This window comes from Esox lucius, chromosome 9, assembly GCF_011004845.1.
Source record: "Esox lucius isolate fEsoLuc1 chromosome 9, fEsoLuc1.pri, whole genome shotgun sequence".
NCBI lineage: Eukaryota > Metazoa > Chordata > Actinopteri > Esociformes > Esocidae > Esox > Esox lucius.
In genome coordinates, this window is record NC_047577.1 from 25,082,364 (window position 1) to 25,107,647 (window position 25,284).

A 25,284-nucleotide genomic window follows, 5' to 3' on the forward strand; every position below is an offset into this window, starting at 1 on the left:
CGCAAGGCTGGGATGGGCTACAGGACGGGCTATAGGCAACAACTGTTGGCGCAATTATTAGAAAAAGGAAGAAGTTCAAAATGACGATCAATCTCCCTCGGTCTGGGGCTCCATGCAAGATCTCACCTCGTGGGGCATCAATGATCATGAGGAAGGTGAGGGATCAGCGCAGAACTACACGGCAGGACAAGGTCAATGACCTGAAGAGAGCTGGGACCACAGTCTGGGACCCCAAGAACACCATCCCAACCATGAAGCATAGAGGTGGAAACATCATTCTTTGAGGATGCTTTTCTTCAAAGGGGACAGGACGACTGCACCGTATTGAGGGGAGGATGGATGGGGCCATGTATAGTGAGATCTTGGCCAACAACCTCCTTCCCTCAGTAAGAGCATTGAAGATGGGTCGTGGCTGGGTCTTCCAGCATGACAACGACAAGGCCAGGGCGACTAAGGAGTGGCTCCGTAAGAAGCATCTCAAGGTCCTGGAGTGGCCTAGCCAGTCTCCAGACCTGAACCCAATAGAAAATCTTTGGAGGGAGCTGAAAGTCCGTATTGCCCAGCAACAGCCCCGGAACCTGAAGGATCTGGAGAAGGTCTGTATGGAGGAGTTTGCCAAAATCCCTGCTGCAGTGTGTGCAAACCTGGTCAAGAACTACAGGAAACGTATGATCTCTGTAATTGCAAACAAAGGTTTCTGTACAAAATATTAAGTTCTGCTTTTCTGATGTATCAAATACTTATGTCATGTAATAAAATGAAAATTAATTACTTAAAAATCATACAATGTTGATTTTCTGGAAATTTGTTTTAGATTCCTTCACTCACAGTTGAAGAGTACCTATGATAAAAATTACAGACTTCTACATGCTCTGTAAGTGGGAAAACCTGCAAAATCGGCAGTGTATCAAATATTTGTTCTCCCCACTGTATAAACACTGAACACAATTATAAACGCAAAACTTTTGTTTTCGCCTTCCATTTATCATGAGCTGAACTCAAAGATGTAAGACTTTCTGTATGTACACAAAAGGCCTATTTCTCTCAAATATTGTGCACAAATATTCTCCAAGATTATCCATGATTATTGCACAAGTGTCCCTTAGGCTGGCCATTTTGTTCAGTGTAAGTTAATATAGTATAGTTAAAAATCTAGTCTGTATATTATATGTTTAATGTCCGTTCCAATGTAATTCTTGTCTGTTCTTTTTCACAGACTAGATTGTTAACTATATTGCCTTATACATTTCAATTATGGTTTTTAATGTGATAAAGAAAATCTGAATGCAGCCAGCATAATATCCTGCTGCTAAAATAATGCTAATGAAGCTTTGAATGGCCATCACTACCTACAGGACAATAGATCTCCAGGAACAGGGCTGGGCAGCCCTGACTTAGCTGGTCTTTGGTGAAATGCCTGCCGCATACTTTAGATTGGACTGTAATATAGTGAAATATTCCCGGCGTGTTTGCACTAACGCTGCTTCTTCCGCTCAACGTCAAGCGGGAAGCTATGCATACTAATAACCCCATTGAATTTAGTAGATGCAGTGGACAGAGGTAAAGAGTAATGTTCTGAATATTTCTTTACTTGTTTCTTAAAAAATACATTCTTAAATATATTTTTCCGAGTCTCAATCATGTTTATTTATGTAGCTAAACTTGTACTGTCAGATGAATGTATACCACTAACGTGTGGTGGAAACAGGCGAGCAGTATTATTATTATTCTGGACTAACCTTTGGTAAGTGATTTTTTGATAAATAAGATTTTTTGACGAACTATCGCAGTAACAAGTAGATTGGGCGCAATCTGAAAGACAATCTCTCCTACTCAACAATATGCATGCAAAGATAGGCCCACAGTACAAACAATGGAAATATGGAAACTTATATAGCCTAGATTAGCTAGCCTATATATTTAAAAGGCAGAACATATTCTAATTTTCATTGAGCCTGAAAATCTTAGCCAATATTATAGCTGTTTTTTTTATTTTTTCAAACATCTATAAAAATATCAATATTATAACACAACTACGGCACCATCCGATACACATACCCTACTAGTCACAATGCTGCACTAACTGTGTGCCCTCCTTGTAACTAACGGAGAGAGCTAAATAATAATATATAATTATTTATTGTTGCGTTTATTTAAAAAGAAAAGCCCAGCCTGACGACAATATCAGAATTTGAATTCCAGCCCGTTCGTGATCGGGTTCTGGCTGAGAATAAAATCCCTCCCTTTGGGTCACAATTTCTTCAGCTGCAGTTTTGCTGGCCTTCATGCTACTAAAATTTCCTCCAGATCACTCTATACCTTTTAGTACTGGTAGGATTTAGACCTAGCTGAACCTGTTCTACACAGATTTGTGACTCTTCTTTTCCGTTGTCCTGTTCTGTCATCCTTTTCTACTATGCAATGCAATATGGTTTTAGCAGTGCCGTTGAGAACAAGCTGTGTCCCTGATAATCGTCTGTATATTACAACCCTGTTTCCAAAAACGTTGGGACGCTGCGTAAAATGCAAATGAAAACAGAATGTAATGTTATGCAAATAATTTATCTCTATATTTAATTGACAGTAGTAGAAAGACTACATATCAACTGAAACTGAGAAATGTTTATACATTTTGAATTTGATGCCAGCAACACATTTAAAATTGTTTGGGACAGGGGCATGTTTACCGCTGTGTTGCATTAACTCTTCTTTCAACAATATTCTGTAAGCATTTGAGAACAGAGGAAGCTAATTGTATTTTTGAAAGGGAAATGTTTTCCCATTATTGCTTGATATAGGATTGCAGATGCTCAACAGTTCAGGGTCTCCTGTGTAGAGTTTTTCGTTTCATAATGGGCCAAGTGTTTTCAATGCGTGACAGGTCTGGACTACAGGCAGGCCAATTTAGCACCCAGATGATTTTACCACAGAGCAATGCTGTTGTAATACATGTAGAATGATATTTTGAATGATCTGGCTAAAATAAGCGAGCCCTTCCCTGAAAAAGACGTCAAAAACCTGTATATACAGCTCTAGAAAAAATTAAGAGACCACTCTTAATTTTTCTTAAATCAGCGTCTCTACATGGCAGCCATTCCATTCCAGTCTCTGTTAAATTCAAACACACCTCATTTTACTTAATGAGGTACTGATTAGGTGATTTCCTGAACCAAATCTAATTTAACAAAGAAAAGTATAAAAACCACTGCTGTGGTCATCACTATCCTCTTGTAATAGGACCAGCTGGATGGCAAAAACAATGCAAGTAGTACCCCAATGGTAATTTTAATAAAAAAATAACTATTCACCATGACAAAAGGTTTGAGTGAGGAAAAGGGTTCAATTCTGACTTTACTGGCAGAGGGATACAGTGAGGGTCAGCTTGCTTCCATCCTGACAATTTCAAAGACGGCGGTTCATAAGAATAAGGTCAAGCAACAGACATTGGGGACAACAAAGCTACAGACTAGCAGAGGGTGAAAATGACTGCACACTGCCCGAGATGACCAACTCATTCGAATTTCATTCATCAACCATAGGATGACATCAAGTGACCTAGAAAAAGAATGGCAAACAGCAGCTGGGGTGAAATGCATAGCGAGGATGGTTCGAAATAGGCTCCTAGGGGCAGGGCTGATGTTGTGCAAAGCAAAAAAAAAAACCTTCATCACTGAGAATCAAAGAAGAGCCAGGTTGAAGTTTGCAAAAGACCATAAGCATTGCAACGTAGAGGAATGGAGTAAGGTCATCTTCTCTGACGAGTCAGATTTTCAGCTTTGCCCAACACCTGTTTGTCTAATGGTTAGACGGAGACCTGGAGAGGCCTACAAGCCACAGTGTCTCGCACCCACTGTGAAATTTGGTGGAGGATCGGTGATGATCTGAGGATGCTTCAGCAAGCCTGGAATCGGGCAGATTTATCTTTATGGAGGATGCATGGATCAAGCCAAGTACAAGGTTATCCAGGAAGAACACCTGCTTCCTACTGCTTTGACAATGTTCCCCAACTCTGAGAATTGGTTATACCCAGCAGGACAATGCTCCATGCCACACAGCCAGGTCAATCAAGGTGTGGATGGAGGACCACCAGATTAACACCCTGTCAGCCACAATCTCCAGACCAGAACCCCCTTGAAAACCTCTGTAATTTGATCAAGAGGAAGTTGAAAAATTAATACAAATGTGTTTTCTTTGCATTATTTGAAGTCTGATAACAATGCATCTTTTTTGGTTATTTCAACTGGTTGTTATTTTTTACAAATAAATACTCTAAATGAAAATATTTTTATTTGGAAGTAATGTTGTCAGTAGTTTATAGAATAAAACAAAAAAATTCATTTTACTCAAACACATACCTATGAATAGTAAAACCAGAGAAACTGATCATTTTGCAGTGGTCTCTTAATTTTTTCCAGAGCTGTATTGTTCAACATTACTGGTGCATTCACAGATGTGCAAGCCACCCATGCCATGTGCAGTAATGCACCCCCATACCATCACGAATACTGGTTTTGAACTGTATGCTGATAAGAAGCTGGTTTGTCCCTCTTCTCTTTAGTCCGGAGGACGCAGTGTCCATGATTCCCCCAAAACATTTAACATTTTGATTTGTCAGACCACAGGACTATTTTCAATTTCAAATCAGTCCATCTTAAATGAGCTCAGGCCCAGAGAAGGTGGTGATGTTTTGGGATCTTGTTTATATATGGTTTCTTCTAAGCATGATAGAGTTTTAACTTACATTTGTGGATGTAGCGATGTACTGTGTTCACAGACATTGGTTTTCGGAAATGTGTTCCTGACCCCTTGCAGTGATGTCCATTACAGAATCGTGTCAGGTTTTATGCGAGATGCCGCCTGAGGGCCTGTAACAGCTAATAATGTAACAACTACAATTAATGTAATAACTGCCAATAACGTAATACATTTTCCATTCTTAATGTAGTAAAAGTCAGCAATGTAATAACTTACCAATTGTGTTGTAACATGTGAACCAATAACCTAATAACTTTTTACCCATAATGTAATAAGTTCTTACACTATTGGCTTGCTATTACATAATTGGCTGGGTTAATTAAAAAAACTGAATTAAAATTGTAATAATTGGAGGCGATAATGTAATATATACTTATATCACTGTAAGTTTTATTTATTAAGTGTCAGACTTCCATTCAATAATACTTACCCTTACTGTTGCTTCATTCAAATAACTGCTCAAAAACCTGACCCATGAATCTTTGTCCTAACCCTGAGAAAACACACACAACACAGTCTTATGTTAGTTGCATGCAGTTTTTCAACGTTTTGTCATGTATTCGGGGAGTTATTACCATCTCAAACTATATGTTGTAGGTAGCAGAGAGGGCCTATCAGATGGACCAAAGATATCCTTATTCATTAGATATTTGTTATTTGTTATGTTATGAGATACAAAATTTAAGAGAATAGGGCATATTGGAGACTATAACCCTTACTCTATTTTACCAAATTAACTAAAACTAAATAAAATTTTCTCTAAATTAGGTTTTTATGTGTATTGTAGAACCTGCTCTTATATACCATGTAAAGTGTGAATGACAATTACGTTTCTTGTTTTGTTGTCCGATAATCCATTTACATCTTTATTATTCCGGTATTGATGTATGATTTAGAACATGCTATTACACATCATGTGAAGTTTAAATGTCAACTACATTATTTTTATGTTTTCAGGTAATCATGCCTTTGTATCCCAATAGGGCCTCTAAGAGACCTCTCTTAACCCTAACCATTAATAACCCTAAATGCCCAAAGCAGACAATGCTGCAAAAACAACAATAGGTAACATTTCCAACCTGGAAACTTAGCTTCTAGAAATTTTTATCTATAAGATATTACAGTATAAATTGATATTACGGTGTAATTTTGAAGTTATTAATCCTGAAAATTGCCCTTCAAAATATTCAATGTCAAATGGGGGCTACACCTCAAGTAATGGGTGAAGCGGCTTACCTGTAGCTTTTTCCAAACCCAAGATATGGCCAAAAATCTATTAAATTCTAATCAAAATTGCCATACAATGCTAACTATTCGTGACTGCACTAAAAACTGCTACCATGCAAAAATAACAATAGGTAACATTTTGGGAAATTTTAATTAGCAACTTCACATAGGTTATAACAAGATCAGACCATTTTACTGTGGAATTCAATTATCTGTGGAGGTCAAGGGTTGTTTCATGAGTATGAATTTAATTATTTTAAAGGGCAATTTACAGGATCAATACCGTTATACAGTGAATACCGTTTAAAGTTACAAAATGTTACCTATGTTTATTTTGGCATGGTTGCATGTTTAGTGTAGTCATGAATAGTCAAAATTGTAATGGTAAGGGTTAAGGGTCTCTTAAAGGTCATATTGGGATGTAAAGGGATGATTATCTGAATTAAAATGATGCAGTTGACATTTAAACTTTGTGATGTCACAGCATGTTTTAAATCATATATCAACATCCAGCTGGAATAATACAGGTAAGGAATTGTTTAGGATGTAAATAGAAGATTATCGGACAGCAAAACAAGAAATTGAACTGTCATTCACACTTTACATATTATATTATAGCAATTTTACAATACACTTCAAATCTATTTTTGAGAAAACACAGTTTAGGCATTGTTTTGGTTAATTGTGTAAAATAGCAGCCCGGGGTTGGGGCTCGCACGCAAGCGCCTGGTGGCTCAGCCCGAACGAGCGACGTGGGGCCGCCTTCCTGTGGGCTCACCACCCACAGGAGGGACCATAAGGGGTCGGTGCAGAGAGGATCGGGCGGCAGTCGAAGGCGGGGGCCTAGACAACCCGATCCCTGGACATGGAAACTAGCTCTAGGGACATGGAACGTCACCTCGCTGGCGGGGTTCCGACTAGAGGTAGTCGGGATCACCTCTACGCACGGCTTGGGCTCTGGAACCACACTCCTTGAGAGAGGATGGACTCTTCACCACTCTGGAGTTGCCCATGGTGAGAGGCGGCGGGCTGGTGTGGGCTTGCTTATAGCTCCCCAGCTCTGCCGCCATGTGTTGGAGTTTACCCCAGTGAACGAGAGGGTCGTTTCCCTGCGCCTACGGGTCAGGGATAGGTCTCTCACTGTTGTTTGTGCCTACGGGCCGAACGGCAGTGCAGAGTACCCAACCTTCTTGGAGTCTCTGGGAGGGGTGCTGGAAAGTGCTCTGATTGGGGACTCTATCGTTCTACTGTGGGACTTCAACGCCCACGTGGGCAACGACAGTGACACCTGGAGGGGTGTGATTGGGAGGAACGGCCCCCCTGATCTGAACCTGAGCGGTGTTCAGTTATTGGACTTCTGTGCTAGTCACAGTTTGTCCATAACGAACACCATGTTCAAGCATAAGGGTGTCCATCAGTGCACATGGCACCAGGACACCCTAGGCCGCAGGTCGATGATCAACTTTGTTGTCGTTTCATCTGACCTGCGGCCGTATGTTTTGGACACTCGGGTGAAGAGAGGGGCGGAGCTGTCAACTGATCACCACTTGGTGGTGAGTTGGATCCGATGGCGGGAGAGGAAGCTGGACAGACTCGGCAGGCCCAAGCATACTGTAAGTGTCTGCTTGGAACTTCTGACCGAGTCTCCTGTCAGAGAGATCTTTAACTCCCACCTCCGGCAGAGCTTCGACTGGATCCCGAGGGAGGCTGGAGATATATCCGAGTGGACCATGTTCTCCACCGCCATTGTCGAAGAGGCCGCTTGGAGCTGTGGCCGTAAGGTCTCCGGTGCCTGTCGAGGCGGCAAACCCCGAACCCGGTGGTGGACACCGGATGTAAGGGATGCCGTCAAGCTGAAGAAGGAGTCCTATCAGGCCTGGTTGGCTTGTGGGACTCCTGAGGCGGCTGACGGGTACCGACAGGCCAAAACTCGGGCCTGGGAGGAGTTCGGTGAGGCCATGGAGAAGGACTATCGGCTGGCCTCGAAGAGATTCTGGCAAACCGTCCGGCGCCTCAGGAGAGGGAAACAGTGCCCTACCAATGCTGTTTACAGTAGAGGTGGGCAGCTGTTGACCTCAACTGGGGATGTCGTCGGGCAGTGGAAGGAGTACTTCGAGGATCTCCTCAATCCCGCCGTCACGTCTTCCATTGAGGAAGCAGAGGATGAGGGCTCAGAGGTGGACTCGTCCATCACCCCGGCTGAAGTCACTGAGGTGGTCAAGAAACTCCTCGGTGGCAAGGCACCGGGGGTGGATTAGATCCGCCCAGAGTACCTCAAGTCTCTGGATGTTGTGGGGCTGTCTTGGTTGACACGCCTGTGCAACATCGCGTGGCGGTCGGGGACAGTGCCTCTGGGATGGCAGACCGGGGTGGTGGTCCCTCTTTTTAAGAAGGGGGACCGGAGGGTGTGTTCCAACTATAGGGGGATCACACTTCTCAGCCTCCCCGGGAAAGTCTATGCCAGGGTTCTGGAGAGGAGAATACGGCTGATAGTAGAACCTCGGATTCAGGAGGAACAGTGGTTTTCATCCGGGCCGTGGAACACTGGACCAGCTCTATACCCTCTACAGGGTGTTGGAGGGTTCATGGGAGTTTGCCCAACCAGTCCACATGTGTTTTGTGGATTTGGAGAAGGCATTCGACTGTGTCCCTCGTGGCATCCTGTGGAGGGTGCTTTGGGAGTATGGGGTCCTGGGTCCTTTGCTAAGGGCTGTCAGGTCCCTATACGACCGAAGCAGGAGCTTGGTCCGCATTGCCGGCAGTAAGTCAGACTTGTTCCCAGTGCATGTTGGACTCCGGCAGGGCTGCTCTTTGTCGCCGGTTCTGTTCATAATTTTTATGGACAGAATTTCTAGGCGCAGCCAGGGGCTGGAGGGTGTCAGGTTTGGGGACCACACGATTTCGTCTTTGCTCTTTGCGGATGATGTTGTCGTGTTGGCCCCTTCAAACCAGGACCTTCAGCATGCGCTGGGATGGTTTGCAGCCGAGTGTGAAGCGGTGGGGATGAGAATCAGTACCTCCAAATCCGAGGCCATGGTCCTCAGTCGGAAAAGGGTGGCTTGCCCACTTCAGGTTGGTGGAGAGTGCTTGCCTCAAGTGGAGGAGTTTAAGTATCTAGGGGTCTTGTTCACGAGTGAGGGAAGGATGGAACGGGAGATTGACAGACGGATCGGTGCAGCTTCTGCAGTAATGCGGTCGATGTATTGGTCTGTCGTGGTGAAGAAAGAGCTGAGCCGCAAGGCGAAGCTCTCAATTTACCGGTCAATCTACGTTCCTACTCTCACTTATGGTCATGAGCTTTGGGTCATGACCGAAAGGACAAGATCCCGGATACAGGGCCCGAAATGAGCTTTCTCCGCAGGGTGGCTGGGCGATCCCTTAGAGATAGGGTGAGAAGCTCGGTCACCCGGTAGGAGCTCAGAGTAGGGCCGCTGCTCCTCCACATCGAGAGGGGTCAGCTGAGGTGGCTTTGGCATCTGTTTCGGATGCCTCCGGAACGCCTTCCTGGGAAGGTGTTCCGGTCCCGTCCCACTGGGAGGAGACCCCGGGGAAGACCTAGGACACGCTGGAGGGACTATTTCTCCCGGCTGGTCTGGGAACGCCTCGGTGTCCCCCCGGAAGAGCTGGAGGAAGTGTCTGGGGGGAGGGAAGTCTGGGCATCTCTGCTTAGACTGCTGCCCCCGCGACCCGGCCCCGGATGAAGCGGAAGAAGATGAATGATGAATGAATGTAAAATAGCATTAGGGTTATAATCTCAGATGTAATTTTAAATGTAATTATTTTCACCTGTAGTTTACATAACACAATATCTACAATTGTTAACAATGAATATGGATTGTGTCTATTCATTTCCTATATCTTTGGTCCATCTGGTAGGGTCTGTCTGCAACCTACAATGTATAGTTTGAAATGGTCATAAATCCCAAAATAAATAGTAAAACGGCATGCAACTAACTCAAGAGTTCCAAGGCACATGCTGACAAAGTTAGAAATGTCTGACAGCATCAGGTCATGTCAAAACGTTATCCAACTTTATTTGTAGTCTTCAAACATCAGATGGATGTATGGCCATGCAGTCTACCACATTGATTTCCCCCCTGTTGATGACAAAATAATTACCATGGAAAAAATTGTTACACTATTTGCCTGCGCAGTCTTTCACAGAGTGGTGAATCCCTCCCCATCTTTACTTCTGAAAGACTCATTCTTTCTGGGATGCTCTTTTCATACCCAAATATGTTACTGACAACTGGTTAATTAACCAAATTAGTTGTGAGATGTTCCACCAGGTTTAGTTTTTAGCATTACACAGCTTTTCCTGTCTTTTATTGCCCATGTCCTAGCTTTTTTGGAAATGTGTTGCTGGCATCAAATTCAAAGTGGGCATATATTTTTCAAGAAACAATAACATTTCTTTGTTTCAATTTTTTTTACTACTTTTTATTGAATACAGGGTCTAAATGATTTGCATATCATTGCATTCTGTTTTTCTATACATTTTAAACAGCGTCCCAACTTTTTTGGAAATGGGTTTGTAAAACAGGAATGCCATAATCGGCGTTCAGCATGCAATCCTGAAACCATTCCCTTTCTAAATGGCATTGGAAAAAGGAGCAAAACAACTCATAGGCATACTAATAGTATAACCATCCACATGAACTGTTCTCTACTTTCGGTAGCAGCAACTCCTCCCACAGACGATTTGTTCCACTCAATTACTCCCCAATGGACCATCCCTCTTCGACTCTGAAAGTCCATTGAATATTTCAAGACAATCTACAGCGAACAGAAATTACACAGAAACTCTTAAATTCTTGGGTAGAGAACTTAGTTCACGATTGCGGCCCTTCCGTAACATTATGATTGCATGAAGGTTGTTGTTTTTTCTAGCTTTTTTCCCACTATATATTGTGCAATATCCACGATCTGGATATGCCAATCACAAAGATGGAGTGATCGAATAGCCAATAGAAAGGTGAAATTGGTACGTTCCGGTGTATACATGAATTCCAAAAGTCTGATTGGCTGAAATGTAATCGACTGAAAATGTAATCGCTTAGAAAATTGAATGACCTTCCCTTGGACTTAATGAAAAAACTGTAAACACTGAAATTTAAAAAGTATGACCTTCCCCCATTTCCCTCCATGTAAAATTCTGATCTCTCCCTTAGCCTTAATAACAGGATGGCCTTAAAAGTAACTAAAATAACCAGCGTAGTTCTGAAAAAAGGTATTGTGGACAGATGAGACAAAGATTAACATGTACCAGTGGGTTAGCAAGACTAAAATGGGTAGAGAACTGTGTATGTAAACATATTGTTAATTTAATACACCTAAATGCATTTTAACAGTTATTGGTGATGCTTCATTATTTAATACAGCAATGACGCCACACATGTTGCGTAATGTACCAAGGAGTACTTTGCCAAAAAGTTAAATGTTTAACTTTATTATCTGATCAGAATCCAATTGAGGGCTAACCAAAATAACAAGAGATAATGTTTTGCCCGATGATTTTCTCTGAAGCGTGAATATATTGAAAAACTGGCAAAGTAAACCAATTCAAAAGATGTCCTTCCACATTATCTGGCTTACGTGTCTCCTTCAAATGTAAAATAACTAGATCTTTTTGATGAACTGTAGGAAATCTTCAAAAGTAATGACTCTGACAACACTGGCACGATGAGCACCCATGAGCTGAGAGGAGCATTGATCGAAGCAGGTATTGTAAATAATTATTTAAATAAAGAAAATGCAGAATTTTCAATGTCTCACAAACTATCCAACACGGTAATTCTCAAAAAACATGTCGGCACAGACATTACCAACAGCACTGAATCCACAAGCTGTGAAAAACATGACACAACATTCAGTAGCTGTTGGAGCCATTTTATCACATACCCGTTTATTTTGTTGTGTTATGATTTTTATTGAATTGTTTTTCATAGCCAATTAAGTCCACACATATTGGTACTTTTCTCATTTGCATTCATTTAGGTCTGTTGTTAGTGCGTTTCAAACATTCAATCTGTTTCGAATAGCTTCTATATAAAAAGAAATTCCTGTATGAGAGCTCTATTAGCAAACCTAATTTCTTCCCGCCAATGCAGGGGTGATTATACACTGATGAGCCAAAACATTATGACCACTCACAGGTGAAGCATATAATGTTGAGTATCTCCTAGAAAGAACACCTGTCAAGGTCTGGGTAGATTAGATGGTAAGTGAACAATCAGTTCTTATAGTCAATGTGTTGGATGCAGGAGAAATAGTCAGTAGTAAAGACCTGAGAAACTTTGACGAGTGCCAAATTTTATGGCCAGACGACTGGGTCAGTTCTCTACAACAACAAGGTTTCTGGGGTGCTCCCAGTTCGCAGTGGTTAGCAACACTACCAACAGTGGTCCGAGGAGGGACAAACCACAAACCAGCGACAGGGTGTGGGTACCCAAGTCTCATCGATGCACAAGAGCAACACATTCCATCCCTTCTGGTCTGAACCGACAGAAGTTCTACTGTGGCACAAGAAAATGTAGATGATGGTTACGGGCGGAATGTGACACAGCACAGTGCATCAACCCCTGCTGCTTATGTGGCTGCATAGCCACAGACTGGTCAGAGTGCCCACGATGGGCATGTGAGCATCTGAACTGGACCTGGATGTCAATTTAACATGCCAAAACATCATTGTAGACCAGGTTCACCCCTTCATGGCAATGGTATTCCCTGATGGCAGTGGCCTATTTCAGCAGGATGATGTGTCCTGCCACATTGCACACATTCTTCGGGAATGGTTTTCGGGACATGAAAAAGATTTCAAGCTGTGGCCAACATGTCCGTTCCACCATGACTCCTCTTCTCAACTTCACAAGGATCTGCTGCTAATGTTTTGGTGACAAATACTACAGGGGTCTTGTAGAGTCCATACCTAGGCATGTTGGTGCAGTTTTAGCGGCACATGGAGGACTATTATACTAGGCAGGTGGTCCTAATGTTCTGGCATATCTGTGTATAGTGGCGATAATTTTATCTAATGTGGCGATTATTTTAGCTAATGCAAGCAAACATTGCCTGCTTGTGTAGCTGGTAATATCACCAAATATAGTGACTTCAATGAACATTATAAGATCCTGGCTGGGGGCCTCTAGGCATCTCTATGCGCCTGGGGGATGCAGTCAAGACCTGACATCAGAGGTGCCTCTAGGCATCTCTGCGCTGCCGTTTTGACTGTCCCCAATCAGAAGCAGCTGCTCCTGGTTGTCTCTCATTGGGGACCCCATTTAAATTGCCCATTCATTCTGTTACTTTGTGGTTCATTGGTTGATGCGACAGTTTACGGTTGTGACTCTCCTTTGTTTATCTTCTGTTTTGTACATAGTATTAGAAGGAATTAAAGGATGTTCTCTGACTCTCGTACTGCCCCACGTGTACATGTACATGTTTTAATCCTGCCTAGAAACACTGAGAAATTGAGAAGAGGGGAAATGCTTGGATTAACATTTTATTGGAGTTTTGTGGCGAATATGGATTTTTAAGTGCATTGCAAATTTAGGTTTTACCTGCCTTTTAACCATTACATTTCTTGACAGTAGAGGAATATAGTAATGTCAATATGTAAGATAATATTGTGCTGCCCCAAAACATGCTAAATGTACACTAGCAAAGACAGATGAGAGCTAGTACAAAGAATGTCATAATCACAGATTTTTTTAAGGCCAACAAGATTGAATGGTGTGATATAGAAAGTCCAGCAAAAAAAACTCTAATATTGCTAATATGTGACCTAAGTAATCGTACATTATTTGGGCCATATGGTTGAGATAGTTTTATAACTTGCTTAAACATTTGAAGACACATTTACCTAGCAAACTGTAATAGTATTTATGCATACTACAGTTACTACGCTACATCATATTGTAATATCATGGGGAAAAAAAATTGTGTTTCTTAACTCCTTGTTTGAATTTTTATGTTTTCCACCATTGCAGGATTTCAGCTGAACAGCGAGGTGCTCCAGCTAATTGTTTCCCGGTACGCTAACTCGGAGTATGCCATTGATATTGACTGCTTCATTGGCTGCCTGATACGAGTGGAAATGCTATTCAGTGAGTGATTGTTTTTATTCAGAAGGCCATTTGATAGATGTTATAATGGCTCAATTGACCTTTAAAATACGTAACTATTATTATTTTAAGATAACTGGTGTCCATAAAGCCAGTAAAATATGTTTTGTGCTTCTAGTGTGATTGTTATTGCTTGTGTAGTTTTGATTTTGTTTCAAAACAGGAATTTTATGCCCTCTTCTATTTGCACTTCTGGTTAGATGCTAACTGCATTTCGTTGTACTGTGGTTGTACTTGTTCAATGACAATACATTTGAATCAATCTAAATTAAGAAAATTAAAGATGCATTCCATAAATGTTGGCTACTGGCTGTAAAAGTGGTCCCCCGAAAATGTAGTGCTATGCCATGTATGTGACGATATGTGTCAAAACCCCTCATTTTCAAACTTGTGATTCCATGGCTGATTAAAATTATTATGATGATAGCAGTTAACAGTTCCAAAACATTTGGGACACTGCATTACATGTAAATAAAAACAGAATGCAATGATGTGCACACCATTTAAACCCTATATTCAATAAAAAACAAAGACATGTTGAAACTGAGACATTTTATTGTTTCCTGAAACATATATGTCCATTTTGAATTTGATGACAGCATCATGGTTCAAAAAAGTTGGGACAGATGCAACAAAAGACTGGAAAAGTTGTGTAATGCTAAAAAACTAAACCGTAGTTTATCACACAACTAACCTTAGAATATCACACAACTAATTATTTCAATTGGCAACAGGTCAGTAATATTAAAGACAAAAAACTATTAACATACAGTGTTAAAATTATGATTTAAAGTATTAAATTATAATAAAATAAATTGTCAGTATTTAAAACTTATAGCACACATGGCAAAGTTACAATATGTAAGTAGGCCTGATCAGTGACAGTGACGAGTCAGCCTACAGGGAGGAGGTCATGTGCCTGGCGCCATGGTGCGCTGATAACAACCTGGCCCTTAATTCAAAGAAAACCAAGGAGCTCATTGTGGATTAAAGGAAATCTAAAGGCTGCAGTCACGCCCCAGTTCTCATCGATGGCACTGAGGTGGAGCGTGTCCAGCTTCAAATTCCTGGGTGTCCAGGGTATCTCCGAGGACCTCTCCTGGTCCCTCAACACCACAGCCCTGGTCAAAAAGGCGTGGTGGCGGCTATACTTCTTGAGGATGCTGAAGAAGGCCAAGATCCTTGTGAACTTCTACCGCTGCACAATCGAGAGCATTCTGACTAACTGTGCCACAGTGTGGTTCGGTGGTTGCCCCGTAGCTGAAAACCGCCCGGCACATCACATGTACCCAGCTCCCAGCCACTGTAAACCTCCAGCGCAAGTGGTGTCTACGTAGGGTGCGCAGCATCACCAGGGACCCTTCACACCCATGCCAAAAACTGTTTGCCCTCCTCCCATCTGGCTGATGGGAGGAGGGTGGCAATGACGGTGGCAATGACGGTCTCCCCCGTTCTTGCACCAGCAGGCTGAGGAAGTTGTTGTAACCCTGCTGAACTCTGTGACTTCCCATCACTAATTATGCCTACCCTCTGTACTAATGGACAGGTCTGCCATTGAGAATTGCCACAATTATTTATCTTACTTATACACACATTATACTTAATACCAGTAGGTTTTCTGTAAATTTGAGAATTTTCAACTATACATTTAGAATTGTCATATGTAATGCATATACATACAATAGCACACCTATATATCATCATCATCATCATCATCTTCCGCTTATCCGGGGCCGGGTCGTGGGGGCAGCAGTCTAAGCAGAGATGCCCAGACTTCCCTCTCCCTAGACACTTCCTCCAGCTCTTCCGGGGGGACACCGAGGCGTTCCCAGGCCAGCCGGGAGACATAGTCCCTCCAGCGTGTCCTAGGTCTTCCCCGGGGTCTCCTCCCGGTGGGACGGGACCGGAACACCTTCCCAGGAAGGCGTTCCGGAGGCATCCGAAACAGATGCCCAAGCCACCTCAGCTGACCCCTCTCGATGTGGAGGAGCAGCGGCTCTACTCTGAGCTCCTACCGGGTGACCGAGCTTCTCACCCTATCTCTAAGGGATCGCCCAGCCACCCTGCGGAGAAAGCTCATTTCGGCCGCCTGTATCCGGGATCTTGTCCTTTCGGTCATGAACCAAAGCTCATGACCATAGGTGAGAGTAGGAACGTAGATTGACCGGTTAATCGAGAGCTTCGCCTTGCGGCTCAAATCTTTCTTCACCACGACAGACCGATACATCGACTGCATTACTGCAGAAGCTGCACTGATCCGTCTGCCAATCTCCCGTTCCATCCTTCCTTCACTTGTGAACAAGACCCCTAGATACTTAAACTCCTCCACTTGAGGCAGGCACTCTCCACCTATATATTCCACCTGTATTTACATATACTTAATACTTGTAAATTTTTCTGTACTCCTCTATTTGCACTTCTGGTTAGACGCAAATTGCATTTCGTTGTACTGTACGTGTACTGTTCAATGACCATAAAGTTGAATCTAATCTAAATCGAATGTTCATGTTGCATATTTTAAATTGGGTAGCTTGAGACTTGAATACTGATTGGTTGAAGGCTGTGGTATGTCACAGTGTTTCTGATTCAGAGTGTTTCTGATTCTGCCAACAGAAGGTACAAATTATAAAGAAAGCCTTGGATCTGAGATAAAAAATAAAAAATAAAACCGGTTTCTGTTTTAAATTAACATTAAAAGAAATTACAATTACCAAATGTGACTACCAATACAGGCAGATGCTCATTGTATTTCTCAATTTCTCCCTCTTTCCCAATTAGAAATGTTCAAAACACTTGATATAAATAACAAGGGGAAGATCGAACTGGATGTATTGCAGGTATGTTCTAACCTTTAATTTTTTCATGTAATACATTTGAATACATTTATTATAAGTTATGAAAATTGATTTGTGTTGGTCTTCATATTTTTCAGTGGCTCTGCCTGGCACTCCATTAAAGGTCCAGAGATAATTATCTACTAACATAGATGAAGACATATACAACCTACTTGCATGTCTGTATATTGTCTTTGTGTGTTATTTTACTGTTTCTTTTATTAACCAATCACAGTTGGCAAAAATAACTTAAAGCTATACCCCACTAATCTACAGTTCCATTTCGGTCCTGTTCTCAAGTATGTGGTTTATTTTCTAATTGTTTAGTAAAAACTCAAAACATATCATTAAGACGGCTGTTGATCCATAATCGGTATTTGATCTAGGATTACATTGCAATGCATGTTCATATAAACTGATGAACTACATTACTTTGTACATGATTTAGCAATTACGTAAAATGCATTTTAGTATTACTTAATCTAACTGCATTTAATATATAATCACGTAACTGTTTAATTTGAAATGTTTGTCTACTACAGAGTTACTACATTGACAATATGTTTGTAAAGTATAAAGTAATTAAGCATGTACAACTTAAACTGATCATACTATTACAATTTTATTTTGTCAATCAGAAAAGAAAACTGTTGTTGACAGGATCAGAAATGTGTTGTACTGTATAAAACAAATGCATTCCTTAATTTGTTTTTATTGTACACAAGAAATTCTCTGTGTTTTGACTGAATATCAGCACACATAACCAAGCTTCACATTGGTGTAAATGGGAACATATACATCTATAATCATTGTGTTTTTCCATTGTATTTACCTTTTCTAAGGTTTCTAATTTTATGGCTTACATAGTTAAATAAAGATGGAATAATATGAAAGAAACATGAACAGTCCCAGTTAAAATTGTTTAGCTGTCAAATGCTTCCTAATGCCATCATTAGCACTACATACATGTGATTAATTCCAGGAATCTAACTAATACTGAAATGTATCCAATATGCATGAATACATTTGTTTCAATATTCTTGAATGATCAAGATGCTTTTAAAAACGTAGGGATCTATTGCCCAATTAAGATATCATTAAGATCTTAAAATCCAGACATATTCATGCTATCAGAAGCCCGGCATCAAATGTGTTGCTGGTATCAAATTCAAAATGGGCATGTATTTTTCTTAGTACTATTTTCTATTAAATATAGGGATAATGATATGTTGTCTTTGTGCTATTTTCAATTAATTATATGAATAAATGATTTGCACATCATTGCATTCTGTTTTTATTTGCATTTTACACAGTGTACCAAATGTTTTGGAAATTGGGTTGTAAAACGCAGAACGTATTCTAACATCAAGATTTCAATGTGCCTGATAATTCAAGCCCATATTTTAGGGTTGTTTTACTATTCCAAATGTCCATAAAAATATTTATATTGTAACATAACTACGGCACCAGCTGATACACACAACCTGCTAGGCACAATGCTGCACTAACTACATGCCCTCCTTGCAGCTAACAGAGAGAGCGCTAGTTTTACTGTGGGGTAAAAAAGTATTTAGTCAGCCACCAATTGTGCAAGTTCTCCCACTTAAATTGATGAGATAGGCCTGTCATTTTCATCATAGGTACACTTCAACTATGAGAGACAAAATTAGGAAAAGAAATCCAGAAAATAACATTGTAGGATTTTTAATGAATTCATTGGTAAATTCCTCTGTAAAATAAATATTTGGTCACCTACAAACAAGCAAGATTTCTGGTTCTCACAGACCTGTAACAACTTCTTCAAGAGGCTCCTCTGTCCTCCACTCGTTACCTGTATTAATAGCACCTGTTTGAACTTGTTATCAGTATAAAAGACACCTGTCCACAAACTCAAACAGTCACAATCCAAACTCCACTATAGCCAAGACCACAGAGCTCTCAAAGGACACCAGAAACAAAATTGTAGACCTGCACCAGGCTGGGAAGACTGAATCTGCAATAGGTAAGCAGCTTGGTGTGAAGAAATCAACTGTGGGAGCAATTATAAGAAAATGGAAGTCATACAAGACCACTGATAATCTCCCTCGATGCGGGGCTCCACGCAAGATCTCACCCTGTGGGGTCAAAATTATCACAAGAATGGTGAGCAAAAATCCCAGACACGGTGGGACCTAGTGAATGACCTGCAGAGAGCTGGGACCAAAGTAACAAAGGCTACCATCAGTAACGCACTATGCCGCCAGGGACTGAAATCCTGCAGTGCCAGACATTTCCCCCTGTTTAAGCCAGTACATGTCCAGGCCCGTCTGAGGTTTGCTAGAGAGCATTTGGATGGCCTAGAAGAGGAATGGAAGAATGTCATATGGTCAGATGAAACCAAAATATAACTTTTTGGTAAAAACTCAACTCGTCGTATTTGGAGTTGCATCCAAAGAACACCATACCTACTGTGAAGCATGGGGGTGGAAACATCATGCTTTGGGGCTGTTTTTCTGCATAGGGACCAGGACGACCGTGTAAAGGAAAGAATGAATGGGGCCATGTATCGTGAGATTTTGAGTGAAAACCTCCTTCCATCAGCAAGGGCATTGAAGATGAAACGTGGCTGGGTCTTTCAGCATGACAATGATCCCAAACACACCGCCCGGGCAAAAAAGGAGTGGCTTCGTAAGAAGCATTTCAAGGTCCTAGAGTGGCCTAGCCAGTCTCCAGATCTCAACCCCATAGAAAATCTTTGGAGGGAGTTGAAAGTCTGTGTTGCCCAGCGACAGCCCCAAAACATCACTGCTCTAGAGGAGATCTGCATGGAGGAATGGGCCAAAATACCAGCAACAGTGTGTGAAAACCTTGTGAAGACTTACAGAAAACATTTGACCTTTGTCACTGCCAACAAAAGGTATATAACAAAGTATTGAGATTAACTTTTGTTATTGACCAAATACTTATTGTCCACCATAATTTACCAATAAATTCATAAAAAATCCTACAATGTGATTTTATGGATTTTTCTTTCTCATTTTGTCTCTCATAGTTGAAGTGTACCTATGATGAAAATTATAGGCCTCTCTCATATTTTTAAGTGGGAGAACTTGCACAATTGGTGGCTGACTAAATACTTTTTTGCCCCACTGTATTATTATTTATTGTTGCATTTATTGTTAAAAAATCACTGTCACCAGCCCAGCCCACCTACAATTTAAGGCACAGCCTGGTCACGATCGGGTTCTGTCAGAGAATGAACTCCCTACCTCTGGGTCACAATGTCTTCATCTGCAGTTTTGCTGGCCTCCATGCTACTAGCTTTCCACCAGATCACTCAACCCCTTTTAGTACTGGTAGGATTTAGACCTAGCTGAACCTGTTCTGAACATGACTTGTCTGTGCAGTGTAAGGCTGTGGTGACCTTCCCATAGTATTAATTTACAATAAATGAATACTATGACCCATTGTACAAGTACATCCGTTCCACTCACCAGGACTGGTGAACCACAGATTGGCACATATTCTGTGTTGCAGCTGATGGGGACATTGATGAATACACAGATGCTGTCTCAGCATAATATCTGCAAGTGTATCAATGTCATCCGGAGGGTAAATGTTAGGACTTTCCCCAACCAAAGCTGTGGTAGTTAGACTCTTATCCCTTTAGTCTCTTTTTGAATCTCTGAATCTTTTAAAAGCCCTGGGTTAATGGTAATGTCTGTGCTATGCTCAGAGCATGTTGTAGTTCCAGGGACCTGGAGGACTGAGGAGGTCCAGATATGACCTACAGAAGGCCATCAGAGATTCAAAAAGAGACTAAAGGGATAAGAGTCTTACTACCTCTGCTCTGACCCAAGATGCATCTGGTGTGGACTGCAACACATCACAGACTATAAAGGGAGAAACAGCAATGATGCCCAGCCTGCCGACTCTCCCTGACGAGCTCAACACCTTCAGTGCTTGGTTTGAGGCAACCATCACCATTCCTTCTGGAAGGCTTGCTGGGGATCTGTCTGCCCCATTTGTCAATCGTTCACTACTGTGTGTGTAAACCATGCATACAAACAAATCCATGCAAAAGTAGCGATTTATCAGGAAAATAGATTTCTTGGAAGTGTGTAAATCTAAGAATGCATAGTTGTGTACGAACAATTCCAAATGGTGGAAAAAGGCAATTGCATGGCAAAGCATTTCAGAGAATGCAGGAACTATATGTAGCCTATAAGATAGAAATCAATAAGTAAATAATTTCATACAGAGTTTATGAATGTGAATTCAGAAAATATTGTAATCATAATTTAACACCATAAGGGGAGTTGTAAATATTGGCAGATTCATGTAATGTACAGATTCATGGATGATAATAATAATATGCTCATGGACCACTATAAAAGACAATGAACTTAGAATATCTAATAGAAAATAGCAGCTCTAGATGTTGGAAATGTTGGAAGATTTGGCACCCGCTGCATTTTTAGAGACAGCTGTGACTTTTTTGCAGAAAGTAGTGATTAGCTCATTAGCAGATATAGCTTCCCTAAACCCATTTTAATAGAATTATACAAGGATCTAAGACCTACTTTACAAGGGCAAACAAGGAGAACAATTCCCATTCCAGTGCACATTCAAGTGCTTTCCACCTTGGGATTCTTGGCAATGGGCACTTTTCAGTGTGAGGTTGCTGATCGATCTGGCATCTCACAACCCTCCATCAGCCGAACAATGTTTTCTTTTTTACATGCCATCATCGGTAAATCCCATCAGTACATGAAATTCCCATACACAGTCGCACAACAGGTAGACGTCAAATGAGGTGTCTTTGCAATCAATGGCTTCCCAAATACAATTGGAGCGGTAGACTTCACCCACATTGCAATTAAAGCGGCATCCCTGAATAAGTTTAACTATGTTAACAGAAAAGGCTTACACTCAGTTAATGAGCAAATTATATCGAATGAGCAAAAGATGTTGAATGTGGTGGCGAGATGGCCGAGCGGGAACGCATGACTCATTCATTCTGCCGAACAGCATTGTTGGCGTTTGCTTACAGGAGGGAGCTGTTCAAGATGGGTGGCTTATTGGTAAGTATTGCCTAGGCATCAAATATATTTACCATAAGTGGATTCAATTTACCTATATGACTCTCTCTTTGTAGGAGACAGAGGTTATCCATTGAAACCGTGGCTGATGACTGACAAATCCTGTGATGGCACAGGAGAGAGCTAATAATGCTGCACACTGTCTCACAAAGTTACAAATGCATTTGCAGTTCAAAGGAGGATGGGGATTATTCAATGTTTTTGAGTAAGAGCCCACCCCACCCCGAAAAAACAAAAGTACACATGATGCCTTTAGCACATTTTTTTAACATTTGACTGGCACAGCTAACCAGTTGCTGTAGGGATGGATTTATGTTATTGAGGGGAGTGTAGATTAATCAGTTCATTTTTTGTTTTCTTTTTGTTGGACAAGACCCTTGGCTCGAGACTTGATGTGACACAGGAGCGTGGTGCCTCTCTTTGGATCGCTGCTGGGGGAAGACTTGAGGAAACATTCACTGCAACATTTATTAAATGTTTAGATGAATGCCTCTGAGCAGGTTGTAATATCCTGATATGTAAAATAAATTGGTGAACATAAGATTGTGAAAATACTGTGTAAAATCAAATGACTAAGCTACTTTATATATACCTGACCACGAGAAGATCTCCCTAAATCTCCCTCGGTACAATTCCCGACAGTGGTGTTTCGCCGGCGATTGCTGCTGTTCTTTATTGTAGGGGAGAAACACTCATTTCCCTTCCAGTGTCTTGCTTATTTGCAGCTACAGCCTTTTATGCACTTGATTTGAAATCAAACCACCTCTTTCTGATTTCTGCCAGGGAACTCCTTTGAGAGGATGCTGCATTAACAGCAATAGCTACCTTTTCCAAAACAATATCATTTTGTTTCTGGTCAGAGCACTGCTAAGTGTTCCAAACAATTATTTGGTTTCACTCAACCTGTGACACCAAAACATAAATTTAATGTTAGGAACAATTTACTTTTCTTTCTTTTCTTGCACCATTTTTACAACTTATTTATTAGTTTAATTTGTTAGCTCCATTTATATTGGTGGAGATTCAACTAATTTGCATAATCTGGGTGTTTTGTATGCAAATAATGATGGTTGTGCACACATTTTTGGACTAAGAACAGGTGATATTTATCAAGGAAAATCTTTCAGAAGTGTGCGTACAACATTTGATAAATCATACCTTAAACCAGACCTGGGCAAACTACGGCCCGCGGGCCACATCCGGCCCTTTGTACGTCCCTGTCCGGCCCGCATGAGGCCAATCATAAATTATAGGGATGCACTGAAAATTCGGCCACCGAATAATTGACAAAATCTTTTCTTTCGGTGTTTCGTTTTTTGGTTTTCGGCATTTGGAAATGTTATTTTGAAAAGTGTTACTTTGTATTACTTACGTGTGGACGTATATGCGTGCGTGAGCTGAGAGTGAAGGTGAACAGCGACAAGTGACGCTAGCCAGGTTACCCTCAAGATGTTGGCTCACGCTAAGAAAAGAAAAGTTGATAACAAATGCCATGTTTTCAACAAGACATGGACTGCCAAGTATTTCTTTACAGAAATTAAAGCTAAAGCCATTTGCTTAATCTGTGGTACACAGATCGCTGTGTTAAATTATTATAATTTGAATCGCTACTACACGACCAAGCATGAGGATAAATACAGAAATCTGTCTGATGAAGAGCACGCGTGGGAGTCTGATGCATTGCTAGCAAAACTGCAAACCCAACAAGGACTTTTTACGAAACTTTACACCCCCAGAGATGCAGCCGTCGGGACAAGTTATGTAATTTCTCACAAAATCGCCAGAAAAAGTAAGGCGTTTTCTGACGGAGAGTTTATTAAGCAGTGTTGCGTTGTTGTGCCCGGAGAAAAAGGGCGCATTTGAGAACGTGTCACTCTCCCGATGCACTGTAACGAGGTGGGTTGAGGACATCGCTGGAAACTTGGAGCTTCAGCTGAAGAACAGAGCGGCCCACTTTGACTATTTTTCTCTGGCTTTGGATGAGAGCTGCGATGTATGTGACACCGCCCAGCTACTCATCTTCTTACGTGGGATAACTGCAGACTTTCAAATCACGGAAGAGTTGGCAGCCATGCAGTCAATGAAAGGGACAACCACTGGTAATGTCTTGTTCACAGAGGTAAATTCATGTTTGGACATTTCAGTCCTAACAAGCTGGCAGGTGTGACTGCAGTGTCAGGTGGCTCAGCCTTGGCAAAGTACTGAAAAGTGTCTGGGACCTGAGGGACCAGATTCAGGATTTCTGTGTTAAGAAAGGACATAACATCCCAGAGATTTCAGATAAAGACTGGGTGGCAGACCTCAGATTCGCTGTGGATGTGACTGCACTAATGAACAAACAAACTGCAGTGCAAGGGCCTTTTTGTGCACGAGATGTACAGTGCAGTGAAGGCTTTCATGAGAAAGTTGCAACTTATCTCAAGCCAAGTGAAGGACAACATTCTGACCCACTTGCCAACACTAAAGGAAGCCAAAAGATCAGCCGATCACATCCACAAGTACTCAACCATGTTAGAAGCACTGCATGCAGAGTTTGAGGTGATTTCAAGATTTCAAAACTCTTGAGAGTGAAATGCACATGGTTTCTTCTCCCTTCAACTGCAGTGTGGATAATGCACCAAGTGATGTTCAGATAGAACCCATTGACCTGCAGTCTGACACACTTCTGGCAGAGCACTTCAGGTCAGTCTCACTGCTGGACTTTTACTCCTCCCTCAAAGAGGAGAACTTTCCACACCTGAGGAGGCATGCTCAGAGGATTCTAGTCCTCTTTGGATCTACTTATGTATGTGAACAGACATTCTCAGTGATGAAGTTCAACAAATCCAAACACAGATCCTCTATCACTGATGACCACCTCTCAGTTGTCCTTCGCATAGCCACCTCAGACATTCAGCCAGATTTCAATGCCCTTGTTCAAGCCCAGAACAGACTGGATTATTCTCACTGAAGAGGTAAAATGAGGTGAAAACATTACAAGTTATTGTTTGTTGTATTTCTGTATTTCTATAAACTTGTTAAGTTGTTTGTTGTTTTTCATTGTTTGTGGAGATTAACAAGTTAAAAAAATATTGCATTGATTCAATAATTGCTTTTGTTTTCTTATTTGACCTTTACACCACAATTTCACATTGCCGAATATCGTTATCGTTGGTGTGGCCCTCTGACACAATTCAGGTTTCTCATGTGGCCCCTTGTAAAAATGAATTGCCCACCCCTGCCTTAAACCGTTCGGAGGAATATTCCCAACCTCTAAGTCAGAAC

General features: G+C 41.4%; 1 protein-coding gene across 1 annotated transcript in view; it reads left to right on the top strand.

Annotated features, from left to right (window-relative positions):
• LOC105031125 (calpain-2 catalytic subunit) overlaps positions 1-18,152 on the top strand; it is a 52,473-nt gene extending 34,321 nt beyond the window's left edge. The window contains exons 18-21 of the mRNA XM_010905382.3: positions 11,626-11,704; positions 13,971-14,087; positions 16,884-16,942; positions 17,038-18,152. Of these exons, the coding sequence (XP_010903684.2) occupies positions 11,626-11,704; positions 13,971-14,087; positions 16,884-16,942; positions 17,038-17,061 (279 nt within the window). The 3' untranslated portion in view covers positions 17,062-18,152. The remainder of the gene's footprint in view (positions 1-11,625; positions 11,705-13,970; positions 14,088-16,883; positions 16,943-17,037) is intronic.
• The last annotated feature ends 7,132 nt before the right edge of the window (positions 18,153-25,284 follow it).